This window comes from Cryptomeria japonica, chromosome 2, assembly GCF_030272615.1.
Source record: "Cryptomeria japonica chromosome 2, Sugi_1.0, whole genome shotgun sequence".
In the NCBI taxonomy this organism is placed as follows: Eukaryota; Viridiplantae; Streptophyta; class Pinopsida; order Cupressales; family Cupressaceae; genus Cryptomeria; species Cryptomeria japonica.
The window spans coordinates 132,071,851-132,089,584 of NC_081406.1; the positions used below are offsets into that span (position 1 = coordinate 132,071,851).

General features: G+C 36.8%; 1 protein-coding gene across 1 annotated transcript in view; it reads left to right on the forward strand.

The window, feature by feature from the left end:
* LOC131859479 (uncharacterized) overlaps positions 1–15,699 on the forward strand; it is a 74,143-nt gene extending 58,444 nt beyond the window's left edge. The window contains exon 5 of the mRNA XM_059213265.1: positions 15,400–15,699. Within this exon, the coding sequence (XP_059069248.1) occupies positions 15,400–15,699 (300 nt within the window). The remainder of the gene's footprint in view (positions 1–15,399) is intronic.
* The last annotated feature ends 2,035 nt before the right edge of the window (positions 15,700–17,734 follow it).

The window sequence follows — 17,734 nt, forward strand, 5'->3', positions numbered from 1 at the left end:
TTAAATAAATAATATATTTAAATCACCTTTATCCTCCACCCACTTGTATTTTCCTACAAATGCAAGTTGCACAATTATTTTAAATAAATAATTTATTTAAATCACCTTTATCCTCCACCCACTTGTATTTTCCTACAAAAGCAAGTTGCACAACTATTTTAAATAAATTATTTATTTAAAATCCTATTTATCCTCACCCACTTGAAACCTTTAATGGTTTCCCTTAAAGTATTCAAACTTGATGGCTTTAAAGTCTTCAAACTTGATGGCTTCCTTCTATAGTCTTCTTAAGACTTTAATGGTTTTCCTTAAAGTCTTCAAACTTGATGGCTTTAAAGTCTTCAAACTTGATGGCTTTAAAGTCTTCAAACTTAATGGCTATTTTATTCTATGTTTATATGCTTTCTATTTCATGCTTAATATCTCTCTTGATATGCCTGTTTAGGATAATCTTTTGTTGCTTACACTAACGTTTGTTTCTTGTGCTCTTGTGTGTGTTGCCATCAAACAGATTTTCTAATCTTTTTTGCAGAGCATCAGTTTTTATCTTTATATTTTTGCAATTGGAAGACCCAACACCCTCGCCAAAATATGCCACACTGTTGAGTACTATAGTGTATCATGCCTTATGGTCCCCAGAGGGAAGATCATCTCATATGCCTAGATAATCGATAAAGGCTTCATCATTTTAGAATGTGTCGAACTATATAGGTCCTTCATGGTCCCAGTCAATAAGTTGGGGGTGAACAAGGGGAAGGCCTTTGATGTCTTCGAAGTTAGCAGGGCTAAGGGTGAAGCTGGAGTTATATTTAGGTATGTCGAGGTAGTTATCGAGGTCATCATTGGCACTCTCCTTATCTGTCTCGATCGTGAATGAATCCAAATTGTCATTACTAGTAGCGCATTCCAGGACAGGTGTCCTCATTCTATGTGATTTCGACCTAGAACCTAGAGGTAAGGACTGTGTGGGATCCTCAGGGGTTATTTCTTGACCAATTTTGAATTTTCTATAAAATCTCTCTTCTTCTAAGGGTTCACCTGGTTCTCTGAATGTCTTGGTGAGTTCATAGTCACTAGAGGACTTGTCTAGATCCCATTCCCATTCATTGGAGTTTGTGGAATAGGGATTCTCTTGTTGATCTTGGGCAGCCTTGATTTGTAATGTCTCTTCTGCCTTTTGAGTATTTACCTAGGAAGACATGAAACCCAGTCCTTTTGAGCGTTCCCTTTTAAATGTCAATTCTAGTTGTAAAGGTTCAATGATGCCTTCTTTTCTTAAGCCAAGAGGACTTTTGCCATCATACCCAAATTTTTGTAGGATCTTGAATCCTTTGCCATATTTCTCACATGGTATGCTAATGTGATCTTGTGTATCACTTTCAAGGTCTTTGTAAAGCATTTTTTATAAGTCTTCTTCTTCCACTTCACCCCACTTTTGGAAGATACTAGGATCCCATTTCAATGTAATGATGGATATCTATTTAGAAGGATGTGGTCGTCCATATCTTTTGGTGAACTCATGACTTGTTGTAAGCACATGGTTTGATTCAAAGTGTATTCACCCATGCCTTTGTCCTGATATTTCCCTTTAAGCTCACCTTGTTTTGATGTGGAAGGTTTTAATGATTCAGGATCAATGTATGCAAAAGAAGGGACAACTTCCCTATTAACTGTTATCTCAACTTTGTTGTGAGGAAACTTAATATATTGGTGATATGTAGATGGAACTGCCCTCATTTCATGAATCCAAGGACATCCTAGTAATATATTGTATGTGAGATCCAGGTCTAGGACTTGACAAACCACATCCTTTGTAACTAGCCCAACTCTGAGAGGCAAGGTGACTATGCCTTTGGATGAACGCGCTTCATCATCATATGCTTTGATGGTAATTTTATTTATAGAATTTACAGCTTTGTCAGAATATCCCAATTGTTTAATAGTGCTCAATGTACAAATGTTCAGACCTGCTCCTCCATCTATCAGGACTCATTTTATTTGATGTTTGTGTATGAAGGCTTCAATGTGTAAAGGTGCATTATGTGGTTGACTTACGGAGGCGTCATCAGCTTTTGTGAATGTAAGGGAGTGTGGAATGGAAAGGTATCCCACCATGGCTTGAAACTGGTCCATATTCATATCAGTGGGGATGACAGTGTCTCTTAAGATTTTGTCAAGAATGGCTTTATGTGCAGGGGATATGCGTAAGAGCTCGAGGATGGAGATAAGTGCGGGTGTCTTCCCTAACTATTCTACAAGGTCATACTCAGGTTTGATTGATGAGGATGCAGTGTTTTTAGCTGGGGCACCTTGCAAAGTGAATTTACCTTGATGAGTTGTAACATTACATTTAGAGGTAGGTTCGGAAGAAGATCCAATGCCTTTTAGGACAATCTTGGGTCTTTAGGTAGAATTTTCAAGTGTTTTGTCCTTGATGATAATGGTAGAGATATAATTGTCCATCAAAATGTGATTGACAATTGAATCATAGTTATAGGATGCTCTGGTATAGTTGGTCTGGTCATCTATGACTTTAGCTTTTCCCTTATCATGTTTTGGGAATGGTTCCTTAAACATCTCATGTTCTTGATTGGATGAGTGTCCTTCAATCTCAATGTCACCTCTATCAATGAGATCTTGTATAATGTTCTTCAGTCGATGGAAATTTTCTATTTTATGACCCTTTCTTTTATGAAATTCACAATACTCATCATCATTCCACCAATTTGGTTTAACCTCTGGCTCATATGGACGTAGATCTCGAATTGTGATTATCTTGTTTTCCACTAGCTTTTTGAAAACTAACTCAAGTGGTTCTCCCAATGGGGTGTACTTCCATCGTGATTTGGAAGTTGTTTGAGTATTCACTCGATTGTTTGTAGAGCTTGAGCTGGAAAAAATGAACTTGGGACGTATTGTATTAGCATCCACAACACCTGTTACTACTTACTAAGTTGCCATTAGTTTTATGTCCAAAGTCATTCTATATACTCTAGTCAGTTACTACTACCAAAATATTCATTCGGTAAACATAGAGCAGTCGGTTATAGAAGAAAGTAGTCACAGAGCCTAGTATACACTGAGATGTCTACCGAGTATCACTAATGTGTCTACCGAGTTAACACACACCGAGTGAAATGTGTTACCAGATTCATTGAACCTAGACACACATGGGAAACGTGTTACAAGATCGAGGAACAAAGAACCGTTATCACATTGGAAATTACACTTAAAGATTTTGTATGATCTTGAGGTCATCTATCCAATGAAATATCTTGTATGGTTATTCATTCGATAAATCATGTTTGTAAGTTCGAAGCAATGAACCAGATCACTGACATAAGAAATCTATTTATACAACATGGATTAAGATTCAAATAATGAGAAATGAGATATATGAAGCAAGACATGTGTGAAAGATAAGAAAGAACTGAGTATTGTGACTGTTAGAGACACAGAGGTCACCGAGAAGGATTTCAGAGAATAGTCAAGGAATAGAGTAAACAGAAGGGTTTACTGAGTTACTTTATGGATTACCGAGGTATGCTATAAGCAAGGTAATCTCTTTTGAGCACATAGAATTTTCTATAACATTTTAGATGTGAAGTTGCAGATATTTGTAAAGATTTTATTATAATATTTTGAGTTGTAAAAGAAACCTTTAACAGAGTAAAAGACTCTAACAAAGTCTATAAATTGTAAAGCCTTTAACCAGGTGCAACATTTAGAATAAGTGTTGTAAAATCCTTTAGCAAGGTAGATCTAACGATCTTGATACTCCTAACAGGGTAAGCTATCAGAAATAGCTAAACATGTAGCTCTAACTAAGAAACCTTTATTATTGTAGTAGTGAAGTTGTGGGTGCCATCCCCACTGTAGTTTTTCTCTCTAACCAAGAGTTTCTGCGTAACCAAAATATATGTGTTATGGAGTGAATCATGTATGATTATTATTTATTTGTTTTAGCTTTATGTTATGTTACAGCAGTTTTTGGTTTATGCTTAACAGTAAAGTTATTGTTGAAGAAAGGATTTGAAGTACTGATTCACCCCTCCCCTCTCAGTACATTAGCTTTCCATATTGGGCCTAACAATTGGTATCAGAGCTTCAATCTTGGAAAAGGGTTTTACAGCCTAAAGAAAAAGATGTTATCAATGGAAGGCTACACACAATCTCAGAGAATTGTGAATCTTCAAAATGAATTGGATCATGCTAATCAAGTGATTACTGACATGCAGAAACAAATGCAAAAATCTTTGAAAGTTAGAAGAAGATTATCTGATGATTTACAGGACTCTCAAGAGCTAGTGGAACAAATTGAAACATCATCTGAGAACAGTATATCTAAAGAGACTGAAGAAATGATTGAAGAACTGAAGGAAAAGAACAAAGCACTGACTGATCAGCTAAAAGCAATGAAAAGAGGACATGAACATTTCAGCACAAAGATGACTTAAAATCTGGATACATTGAGGATAGCCGAGGATAAAGTAAGAGATCTAGAAAGAGAAAAACAACATCTTGAAGCATTAGTATCTGAAAAGAATGATGAAATCACAAGGTTGACTGGGATTCAACAAAATCTGTCAGATCAATTGGGTTATGCACATCATGAAGCAAATCTGAAAGATGATGAGAATCAAGCATTGAAACTTGAAGTATCAAGGTTGACCGATGAACTTGAAACAGAGGAGAAATCCAAAGAAACAATTAAAAAGAGCTATGAAGCATCAAAGATGTTGGATTAGCAACTTAATACAAAAAGACCCAACAAAGTTGCAGGACTTGGTTACAAAGGAAAAGACTCTACCGAGAAGCGAATCCACACTACCAAGAGAGGAGAATCATCAAAGCAAGCTGGAAACAAGAAGAACATCAAAGGAAAGAAGCCTATTTGCAACTACTGTGGAAAACAAGGACATACTACTAATATGTGCCAAATCAGAAAAGGTAAGCAACCAAATGTCACAAGGTCTAATGGTTATTATTACAATTGCAATAAATATGGTCACACATCTAACCAATGTAGGACAAAGTTTGCTAGCAATTATCAAAAGGCAAAATTCAAAGGGTTTTGTAAAACTGCAATAGATATGGACATAGTACCAAGGAGTGTTGGTTTAAGCAAAAGAACTATATGTAGTCTGCACACCGAGCAAATACTAGAAGCTACCGAACTCACATAGATCCTAACCGACAATATTCTACAGTACCATGGGATTACAATACAAGGATATGGTGTGAATGTTGTGGAAGATATGGACATATAAGTGCCAACTGCTTTATAAGGTTTGGAATGAACAACTGAAGATCATGGAGAAATCCTGGAATGGCATATTTTCATTATCACAAAGTTAGACACTTGGCTAGAGATTGCAGAGATCAACCTAGAGGAGACAATAAGGAAATAAAAGGAAAATTACAGAGGATTTGGAAAAAGAAGGAAATTGTGTCAAATGAAGAAAGCACCTTATCTACCGAGTTAGGTGCACCTATTCCAAATTAATTAGTGAAGGTATGAAGGGACTGCATTCTCTCAAGGTTAAATCTTAACAATTCCTATTTTATCATGTACTTAATTCAAAATCTGCATAACTAAAGATGCATTAGGAAATTTGAAATTTTATCAAGTCTTTTGGAAGCCTATCTAGTTGGTATATATAGGAAGGTTGGCTACTCGGTAAAAGCATAAAAAAAAGGAAGTGGTACCGAGTGCATTTAATGTTTTCTAACCTAACTGCATGAAGCCTGATAAGGGATATTGTGTACTTAAAGCTTTTGCGTGGTCATTTTACACTTACCAAGTTTTCAAGAAAGTAGAGCAAAGTGATTCAAAGGCAATCAAACCTCCTTCGAAGTGAAATTCAAGGTATTTACATCAATCACAAAGCATTGTCAAGCTAGTTTACCGATCATATCAGTTGTGAATATCTATTTTACATTTGTTAAGTGGAAAGCGTCTGCCATTTAAAAGTCTTCAAACCCTAAGAATCTTTTGTTAGTATTTATCCAAAATTTGCAATGACACCTAAGATCCAAAAGCCCGTTGTTGTTGAGAACATTGAAAAGCCCTCACTAAAATACTCTCTAACTCCCAAAGTAGCATCTGAACCGGATGATAAAACTACATTTTCACTCATTCTGGATAGGGTTTTACTAGTTGAGGATGTCAGATTCTTCACTAAGTGTCATGTTGAGGAATTAGGGCATGTTGAGATCAAGGACACATATGATGAATTGTGTACTGATGGGAAATTGGATAGCAAGTATGAACACATTAAAATCAAGGGATTGACTGAAGCCCTAACCTATCCCCGTGTCTTCAAACCCCAATGGGTCAAGTTTGTTCTGAGGAGAGTTCATGATGATTTCATGTGGTTAGAGGAGCAACCATTCAAGATCACTAAGGAAATTATTCACTTGATCACCGGTTACCCTATATTTGATCATGCCTGAGCCCAGAAAATGATATCACAAAAGGAATTGATCACTTTAACCAGAGTTGAATCTAATTGTAGAGGACTGAAATTGAAGAATGTGACAGATGCAGAGCTGAAGTTTTCCATTAGAGTAATAGGCTATTGTTTCTTTTAGTCGGCAAGGGAAAATAGTGTACCCTATGCAGCAGTCGATTTAGCATATAAAATTGTGAAGAAAGGAATGAAAATTGATCTATGCGAAGTATTGTTGAAAAACCTGTTTGAGAATATAAACACCATAAGGAAGCCGAAGAAGAACAACTTGGCAAACACACTGAAGTTTGGATCACTTTTGGTATGCATGTTTTTCTATTTCGAGAAATTCTTTCCATTAGTCGGTAATGTAGTTTGGGAGCTACACCGACCAATCACCCATCAAATCAATGACTTCATCAAACGGCTAGGTGATAACTTTAATGATATTATGGATGATTACTTTAGTAAGTTTCAAGAAAAGATGCATAACAGGTATAGAATTCCACCAGAGTTAGTAGAGAAATACAAGGATGACATATGCTTTGAAGTAGACACCGACTACTGCTATGTCAATGCTGTGGAACTGAGAACTCAATCTTTGCCACCTATGGGTTATGAGATTGATTTTGACATCTCACAACAGCAGTTAGATGCTTTTCTCACATTACCAAGGCATGATACCGAGCTAAGATATGGTACATATGAAGAAGTCAAAGAGAAAGTTAAGATGAGCATTGTAGTACCCAAGGCTACAAGGAAAGGAACAAAAATGATCAAGGCATTAATGGAGAAATTTAGAGAAGGTTCTTCCTCCACACCTGTCAAGGGCACTCTAGTCATCACCGAGGAGGAATCTGAAGCCCAAGAGGTAGCTATTACATTGAGCACCGAGTTGCCTAAAGGAAAAGTTTTGAAAAGGAAGAAATAGGATACATCAAAGGTATCACTGACTCCTTCAGTAAAGCGCCCTAACACAAGATCATCTGTAGCGTCACTGATTAAGAAACCAAAGAATGTTGCCGCACCAAAGGTAACAAAAACTTATAAGAAATCTACTCGAAGACTCATTTTGACTAAAGAGTCCAGTGACACTGAATCTGAAGATAAAAGTAAATTTCAGATTATCAAGAGTAAAAAGGAAGATGTACATAGTGTTGATAATTTTTGTGCTAATCTAAAGCAATATGGTGGAGTTGGATCATTTAGATATGTTAAGTATGAATCTAGAATTGATGCAGAAAAGAGACAAATTGAAGAAGTCGTAATCTGCACTCTTTTGAAATTCTGATTGGTCCCATTGAAAGTAACTAATTCTCTTCCAAAAGAATTGTATGTGCATATTGATAACAAGTGGACATATGCCATGGACTCAAAAAAGAAGATGAGAGAAAGAATTTTGGTACATCTCTTTCCAGACATGTCGGTAGATGATATCAATGAACATCTGAAAAACTACCACAAAAACTTCCTAGTCAAGCAAAGAGCCTTGAAATTGATGAATGGCCTTTATCTGGATGTAGAGAATGAGACCAAGGAAAAATGGTAGGAAATCTTTCGCATCAAGAATGCTGGTGAGCAAGCTGAAGTTGAAATAGTTGATGTCATCGAGCAAGATCCTGATATCACCGAGAAAGACCCTGTTGACACAATACAAATTGATGAGGATATCATGGACACCAAGGCACAAGAACAGGAAATGATAGAAGGGAATGCATATGCCAAACTAGTATCCAGTGAGTCAGTTTTGGAACAAGTTCAGGCCTATCCTCCAATCAATCAGCCTATTTCAACCGAGGCCACTCAGGATACTCAACAAGGAACAAAGGGTCACAAGTCTATAGAAGGAGAGGCTACTTCTCGGGCCACCAGGGAACAGACTTCTCAAGCACCTGCAAGCACAGAAGCACTGAAGGACACATCAGAGGCTCAAGAAACTGACAAAGCCTCCCAAGCCATTATATTAGTTCAACCGGTGAAATCTAAAGAAAAGAAAATGAAAAAGCATAGTTTCAAATTAGATTTATCAAAACCAATAGTGTTGCCAAATGTAGGCATATCCAAATTAAAAGGGCAAACACTCATTGAATTCAGTGAACTATGCAAAGCCAAAGCAGAACAGGAAAAACAAATGGCTATTCAAAAGAAAAACAAAGTACTTCAGAAGGTGAAAGCACTATTAACAGATATGCTACCTGAAGCTACAGTGTCAAAAGATGCAGCCATCCATATTCAACTGGATGAACTCCTAACTAAAATAGAGAAATCTGGAGTAGACGCATCTAAATATTTGAGTAAATTGAAGGACAAAGAGCTCACTGCTAAAATGATTGAAGAGGTACAGAAAGCCATTGCTATTGGCAAAGTAAAACTTGTCAAATTTATTGCTGAGTTGTCCCCTCAACTCAAGCACATTCTTTATTTATTTTAGAAACTCTGTACATTCTCTTTATTCATTAAAGATGTCAAAAATAAAACAAAAGTGATTGAGAAAGAGATCATCGATCTCTCAAATAAGTTGACCACTGAGCCAAATTCTATTCAGCATTTCTATACAAAGTTACAGAAGCTCATGGCTCAATAATTGGAACTTAGGAATGAAGAGCACCAAATAAGGATGGACATTATGACTCTTCAAACCTTATTCATTCCACACTTGTCCTCTGTCCAAGAGCATATCAACAAGGCTACCTCCCTATCCACTCAGCAAGAGGGAAGCACCTTAGATGGACTAATTTCACTGTTAGCTGACATTACAGCTCAGAATTCACTCATGGATAGTGTCAAGGATGCCCTCTCTATCTCTCTTACTGATGCAAGGACAAAGTACAAATCCATTTTTGACCAGTTGCCTCCACCAAATGGTAACTAAGTTTTGATGTTTGTCAAAAAGGGAGAGTATAGTCTCTAAGTATCAAAGGGGGAGTGTAGTATACAGGGGGAGTATACCGAGCAGAATTTGACAGGGAGAGCAGTGACAACTGAGCAATATTGATCACAACACATGCATAATCAGAGTTTTGTACATTATATTGATAAGGGGAGTATATCTGAATATACTATTTTATTGACAAATGTAGTATATAGATTTTTGAGTTATGACTTTGAAATAAGTTTTTTCAAACATCTCAACTAATGTCAAAAGGGGAGATTGTTACTACTTACTAAGTTGTCATTAGTTTTATGTCCAAAGTCATTCTATATACTCTAGTCAGTTACTACTATCGAAATATTCAGTCGGTAAACACATAGCAGTCGGTTATAGAAGAAAGTAGTCACAGAGCCTAGTATACACCAAGTTGTCTACTGAGTATCACTAATGTGTCTACCAAGCAGCAAAAATGATATACCGAGTTAACACACACCGAGTGAAATGTGTTACCATATTCATTGAACCTAGACACACATGGGAAACGTGTTACAAGATCGAGGAACAAAGAACCGTTATCACATTGGAAATTGCACTTAAATATTTTGTATGATCTTGAGGTCATCTATCCAATGAAATATCTTGTATGGTTATTCATTCGATAAATCATGTTTGTAAGTTTGAAGCAATGAACCAGATCACCAACATAAGAAATCTATTTATACAGCATGGATTATGATTCAAATAATGAGAAATGAGATGTATGAAACAAGACATGTGTGAAAGATAAGAAAGCACTAAGTATTGTGACTGTTAGAGACACAGAGGTCACCGAGAAGGATTTCAGAGAACAGTCAAGGAACAGAGTAAACAGAAGGGTTTACCGAGTTACTTTATGGATTACCGAGGTATACTATAAGCAAGGTAATCTCTTTTGAGCAAATAGAATTTGCTATAACATTTTAGATGTGAAGTTGCAGATATTTGTAAAGATTTTATTATAATATTTTGAGTTGTAAAAGAAACCTTTAATAGGGTAAAAGACTCTAACAAAGTCTATAAAATGTAAAGCCTTTAACCAGGTGCAACATTTAGAATAAGTGTTGTAAAATCCTTTAGCAAGGTAGATCTAACGATCTTGATACTCCTAATAGGGTAAGCTATCAGAAGTAGCTAAACATGTAGCTCTAACAGAGCAATGTTTATTATTGCAGAAGTGAAGTTGTGGGTGCCATCCCCACCGCAGTTTTTCCATCTAACCGAGAGTTTCTACGTAACCAAAATATATGTGTTATGGAGTGAATCATGTATGATTATTATTTTATTTTTTTAGCTTTATATTATGTTACAGCAGTTTTTGGTTTATGCTTAACAGTAAAGTTATTGTTGAAGAATGGATTTGAAGTACTGATTCACCCCTCCCCTCTCAGTACATTAGCTTTCCATATTGGGCCTAACAACACCATCATTGACTGTGTTTTTGTTTTTATTCCAAAATCTTTGCTTGTCTTTTCCTTTATAGTCATCTTTGTTTTCCTTGAATATCTTAATGACTCCTTGTTCAATTAGGGCCTTCTCTGTCGCTAATCCTTTCTCAATGACATCCTTGAAGGTGGACAAACAAGCTTTTCTTAGATCATAACCAATGTCTTTCTTAAAATTTTGGGTGAACATCTCTACCATTTGTTTTTGTGGAATTTCACAAGAGCATCTGCTGGCTAGATTCCTCCATCTTTGTAAAAATGGTGAAAAAGATTCTCCATCTTTTTGTTTGGTGTTACACAGAGTAGTGACTGATATGTTGTATGAAAAATGTTGGATAAATGCCTCTGCTAATTCACCCCATGACTTAATACCAAGTGGGAGTTGGGAGAACCATTCCATAGCTTGATCACCTAAGCTTTGTAGGAATAATCTCATCAAATATGTCTCTTATGCTACTACATCAATGCAAGCTGTGAAAAATTGTCTTATATGTGCTTTAGGATCCCCTTTTCCTCTATACTTATCAAACTTAGGTGTCACAAAGTGTGTAGGAAATGAAGGCATTGGAATGCTTTTGTCAAATGGATAGGGACATATGTCTCTCATTGCGTAAGTTGGCTTCAGTGTATTTATGTCCTCCATTTTCTTTTGTAAGTCCTTAATTTTCTGTTCCAAATTATTCTTAGGTGGAGACTGACTTCTTAGACCATATCCCATGCCTGAACCACCGGGTGGAGGAGGAGCATGTTGCATATATGGATGATATTGATCATACACATGTTCATATGGAGGAGGTCTATAATGATGTTGTGTATATGGACCACTTGGTATAGAGTCATGGCGAGGAATGGAATATATGCTTTGTCCATGTATGCCATACTCTACAGGAATGTCGTGAGTTTGTTCTAGTGTGTTGCCCCCAAATTTGACTTGGGGTTTCCTTGTGTCCAAATTTTGAGCATGCCTTTGAATATCTAATTGCCTTGGTGGTTGATCCTTAGCATTGGTATGTGATTGAGCATATTTTTCTGCATAAGACTTCCATAATGGTCTACGAAGGTGAGTATCATATGCTTGACCATGTGTATGTGGAACCTCTGGATTTTGAAACAAAGATGATGGTGATTTGGGCACCATATGTGGTCCTCTATTTCCTCCACTATTAGGCATCCTTTGATTCATGTTGAGGTGAGGTTGTTGCAAAGGTTGATTTTCCGTTATTTGAGACATGTCAAAATCATGAGGGATCTTGGCTCCACTTTGTGCCATCACTTGTAAGAAGTATTGTCTATCTCTCCTATTTATTTCCTCAACCAATCGATTAAAATAGGGATCCATAATGGAGTCTTCCACTTCTGTTAAATGTACTGAAATGTTGTCTATATTGTCATTGTGTGTATCATTGTTGTTTATAGTGTCTGTTTTCTCAATATTTGGAATGTTTCTATAGGCATCCATGTCAGGTAATGTAGTATGATCATAATTGAAAAAGACATCATTGTCATACTCATAGACACTCATGTTTGCAGACTCTTGAGCCTCTTTAGTTTCTCTCTTAGATTTCTGAGAATGGGTTTCAACCATGAACTAGGTATTGACCAAGCTATGTGAGACTGGATGAAAATGGAAAGAGTATGGAAGACCAAGAGTTGGATGGAATGTAAATGAATCTAAAGTTTACTTGCAATGTCCAAAGTGTAAGACCAAGTATGTATGTAGTCGAGTAGGTGTGGCTTCCAAAGAGATGATAGTTTCTCTTGATGAGGTAAGTTGAACTTGACTCTAAGTAAGACCAAATGAGACCCAAAGGTGATAGACCTTCATGAGGGACCACTTAGCAAAATGTTGTTGTATGTAGTGTGTTGACAAAGTATGATGAGGACAAGCAAGTGGCCTTTTGACTACAGTTTAGACAAATGTTAATGTAATGTAAGGTGTAAAGCAATGATGGACTTTGTGAGACCCAAAGATAGGTTGAATGATAGATGAAAACCTAGAGAGATACCTAGGAAGCTCAATAAGTCTGAAATTGATTGTTCTTGTTTGTTGGATTGTAAAAGATTTTCAATTCTGAACACAGACGTGCCTGTATACTTCACAGACGCGCTTAAATGACACAGACGCTATTCTGTCAAACACAGATGTGTTTCTGAGATGTTGTAAATACAAAGTTGCTCAAAGACATAGACACATTTCTGCCCTTCACAAACACAGTTATATGACACAGACGTGGTTCTATCAGACACAAATGTGTTTCTGGAGATTTTGTGCAATTTTTCCAATGTGTGAAGTTGTTTGTTGTGACCAAATCTAGATGTTTGACTATTTTTTATGACAAGAGGACACAATGTTGATGAAGACTCAATGTTTGCAAGTGTTTTGACTCAAAATGACTCAAAGAAAAGTGTGTTGTTTGATGTAAAATTGTTTTCCATACACTTGAAGACACAAAAGACACAATGTGTTGTTGTTTGGTCTTGAATGTTTGATTGTTCAAAATAAGACAAGCACAATTCTTATGGCTGGCTAGGACAATAGTTGTTGATCCCACATGGAGTTTCCCCCGAGGCTACGCTATTCAGAGCAGATACTTAGATGCTTGACCCCATTGGCTCCACCCTCGGCACTCACTTCTCAGGACAGCCAAACATCAGTCCCCACGAAAACTCCCCGTGGCAAACTTTGTATCTCTACTAAGAACAGTATGTGTGTGGGCCGCTACTAGAGGTTTGACCTCCTGCCCCAACAACTAGAAGGATTTTGGCTTCTAAAACAAAAAGGTGCTAGTAAGAGCATCCGCTCATGTAGCCATACATGTGGTACTTTCAGCTCTATAAATATAGAAGGCTCCCAGCTAGTAGGGGTTACGCCCTACAAATGATCAAATAAATTTGATCAAACGGGTTTATGGGGAGACATAGTGTCGGTATGAACTAATCAACACACGTTATCCATAGTTTTCACCATGAATACAGTTGTTTATAGTGGTTTGGAAGAGGTGGGTTTTTCTCGCTACCACTTGGGTCATTCTCTCCTCACTAGTAGTCCTAATGACCACACAGGAAGATAGGCCCTCTAAAGATGAAACAAAAAGAGCCTATTGCTCAAGACACAAAGGGCACTGGTTCAATTTTAGTGCACCAATTGAAGTGTTTGCTAGTCTATGAAAACAAGGCACACAATAAAGATCAAAAACCCTTGCCAAGGTCCTACAACAAAGATCTATTAGTAGTTTGGATTGTTTCAAATGATCACCCCTTCCTGCAAGCACACAAGTCAGCTAAATTTTAGATCCAAAAGACTTTGTGAAATAGGGGCCTTCGACAAAACGATTTTGCTTTCAAGACAAGCTGCACCAATTTTGTTAGCTAGATTTGAAGATGTTAGCTCAATATAAACCAGATCTGAAATTCAAATGACGAAAAACCGAATCAACGAAACCGAAATGCAACAAAGATGAACACAGACACGGCTAATAGTGACACAAATGCTATATAAACATACAAATGCACCTATATATGACACAAACGTGGCTCTCGAACACAGATGCACCTGGAAGCCTCACAGACATGATTAGGGAACACAGACACGTTTCCTGGAATCTGCAAAAAAAATAAAAAATGTCAAGGTCACAAACGGGATTCTAGATGTCACAGACGCGATAAAGAGGTAAAAACGCAATCCAAAAGTGCACAAACGCGAAAATGTCAAAAATGTTGTCGAAACTGTCAGATCTGCAACTTCAAAATACAAAATCTACAACAAAAGATGTTAAATGCAAAAGGGACAAGAGTCCCACCAAGCATGCCAAAATGTTTATGGTGAAAATGGATACAACAATAATATCGAAAGACTAAACAAATTCAACCACAAAACCCTAGCCTAACAACAACAAAGATCCACCATAACATATGAAGATTACCTAAGACAATTCAAATCAAATGAAATCACAAAGATTATACCATCACATGTCCAATAGAGTTTGAGTCTCCATTCTTCCTATCTCCATTGATCTTGCTTGATATATTTGCTCTCAAATTTTATATGTGCACAAGAGCTCAACAAAGAACAGAAATATGGTTGCAAGTAGGATCGCATATGAAAGTTCGAATGCTAGAATGCTTGATTAGGATGTATATGTCCCGGGGTTGATAATGAAAGAAGCATCTCCTTATATAGAAGACACTATAAGAAATGGAGGGATAAGATTGAGAGGTGTAAAAGATAAATGGTTGGCTATGATTAAAGGGTAGGTAAAGAAAATAAGAAAATAATGAGAGGGTAGGTAGTGTAGGGATTAAGAGATGAATGACATGTGTCATAAGTAGAAAAGGATAATGAATTAATTAAATAAATAAAGATTTATTTAATTAATAGAAGAAGTGGGATCAATTAAATAAATAAATGTATTTATTTAATTTAGGAAAAGGGATAATTTAAATAAACAAACGTATTTATTTAAATCAGAAATAAGGCTAGAAGAGGATAAATGAATTAATTAAATAAATAAAGATTTATTTAATTAATAGAAGAAATAGGATAAAATAATTAAATAAATAAAGATATTTATTTAATTAGACTGGACAATTTTAGGTGTCTACAGCTACAATAACCACCATTCCTACCACCACTACTACAACAACAACAACCACCACATCAACTGCATATGTTTCATCGACTGTTTCAATAACACCTCCACCCTTGGTTACAACAACTGTCACTTCATCTTTTGTTGCTTCACAGATGCCTGCACCTACGATGACTCCTATAACTGAAATAGTAACTATTCATGATGTGGAGTCAGACTCAGACCAAGATGAGGTTGAGCCAACACCAAAGAAGGTAGAGCCTAAAAAGAGGAAAATACTGACTCCTTCTAGTGTAGAGAAATGAAGGGAGCTTATCGTGCAAAAGGAATCAGAACTTCCACAGGTAACCCTTATGGATATAGATGATCAAGGTCTGCGGGAGAAGCAATGAGATGAAGAAGGGGAAATGGAACAAGGACATGACCAAGAACAAGATGAAAGGTTGGTTCTTACTCCATGGGATGTAGAAAACTTATTGAAAAATATTGCAAGTGGAGATGCAGAGCAACAAATTCAAGAACCAACCAAGGACTTCAACAAGCAAGTGAGCGAGAAGTTAGAAGAATATCAACAACAGCTTGATATTGATTGCACTCTACAATCAAACTTGGCTCAACAAGTGCTCTCACAACAACAACTCGTCATACTAGTGCTTCCTACCCAAGGAGAGACTCAAACTCCTCCAAATACACAGGTTGGAGAAGAAGATCAACAACAGGAGAAGGAACCATGACAAGAAGCTGGAAGGTTGACGACAAAAATAACCACCCAAAGAGGAAGTACATATGAAGTGATGAATACTAAGAGGGTGGGTGAATTAGTATACCAAAAAACACAGTATTTAAACACTTAAACAGTCTAGTGATAAACCGGTAGAATAGTTTAATAGTCAAACTGATTAATAGACATGCAAACCAAAATGCAAATAAGACATTCACCCACAGGAGCAATAACACCATAACACAAAATATTTGACATGGAAACCCAAATGGGAAAAACCATGGTGAGATGAAACTCACAAGTAACTATCTATAGAATAGGAACCAAACCGGTTAAGGTCATACAATGTTCTTTACCAGAATAGATCCGGTTAGGAATCTCAATCTCTGTTAGGAGATAAGTCTGATCAAAGACTACCTTGCTAGAGGATTTTAGATCCACAGATGTGAACCACCTTGTTAGAGGATTTTACAAAGGCTACTCTAAGCCTACCCGATTAAGGGCTTCAGACTTGTCAAAGATGTGAGTAATCAACAAGTGAATGATCTAGCAAATAACACAGATTGCTTGGTTAGATCCATTCTGGCTCATAGCTAATGCATTTCAAAATTACTTCAGTCTTCAGTAACTCACACTCTATTACACCTCAAAAAACTTGATCTTCACAGTTAAGATCATTCTTACAAAAACTCATCAACCACCTTAAACCTAGCAACACCCTAAAACCCTAGACATGATGTCCTTATAAAGTATTTTGATTTCATGTCGGTCCAATAGGTTTACAATCCAATTTCCTAGGTTCAATGAATATAGACATACTTGGTAACATGACACAAAAAGCACCACCAGAGTGTCGGCACCATCAAACAATCGGTGGATGGTAACTCATCACAAAATATCAGTTGATAACTCATCACGGAATGTCGGTTGGTAACTCATCAGAGTATTACCGGTTTACACAAAATACCGGTTGCCGGTTTGACAAAAATGAAGACTAGGAAATATGTGTTTTGCCACTTAGATCCCTTGTACCGCTTGAGATCCACGAACCGCTTGGAGTCAACATACCGCTTCAGACCGGTAAACACATTCTGCAAAACACCAATAGTCTAAAGACTATAATACAACATACCGGTTGCAATAAATTTCAGTTGAGCTTTAACTCATACATATAAAAGTGATCTCAATGCAAGTGTCTGTCCATCAATGACAAGCACAACATAATCATCAAAAATGCAAACAATGAAGGAACACCAAAATGGTTAACCTTCACTTTTGATAAGAAATAGAAGGTGGTGGTGCCCAAACTTACATTGAAGTAGGCTATTACGGAGGAGCCAAAGAAAACAAAGAGGGCCAAAACAATTAACCATTTATCTAGAACTGACTCTAGTGAAGTAATTGTCAACATTGCATCCCCTATGGAGACTAAAGGAGAGGGTCCTTCAAAGAATCAAGTATCACAAGTTAGGCTTGGAAGGCAAACGAAGTGGGGTGAGCTTGATACTTTAGAGTTTGCCACTAGTACAGTCAGGAGCAGACTGGAGAAGGAGCATAACTCTCATTTGGAGGTAAAGGAACAATTAGAGCAGTATAAGCAATTGCTTGTGGAGATGGGG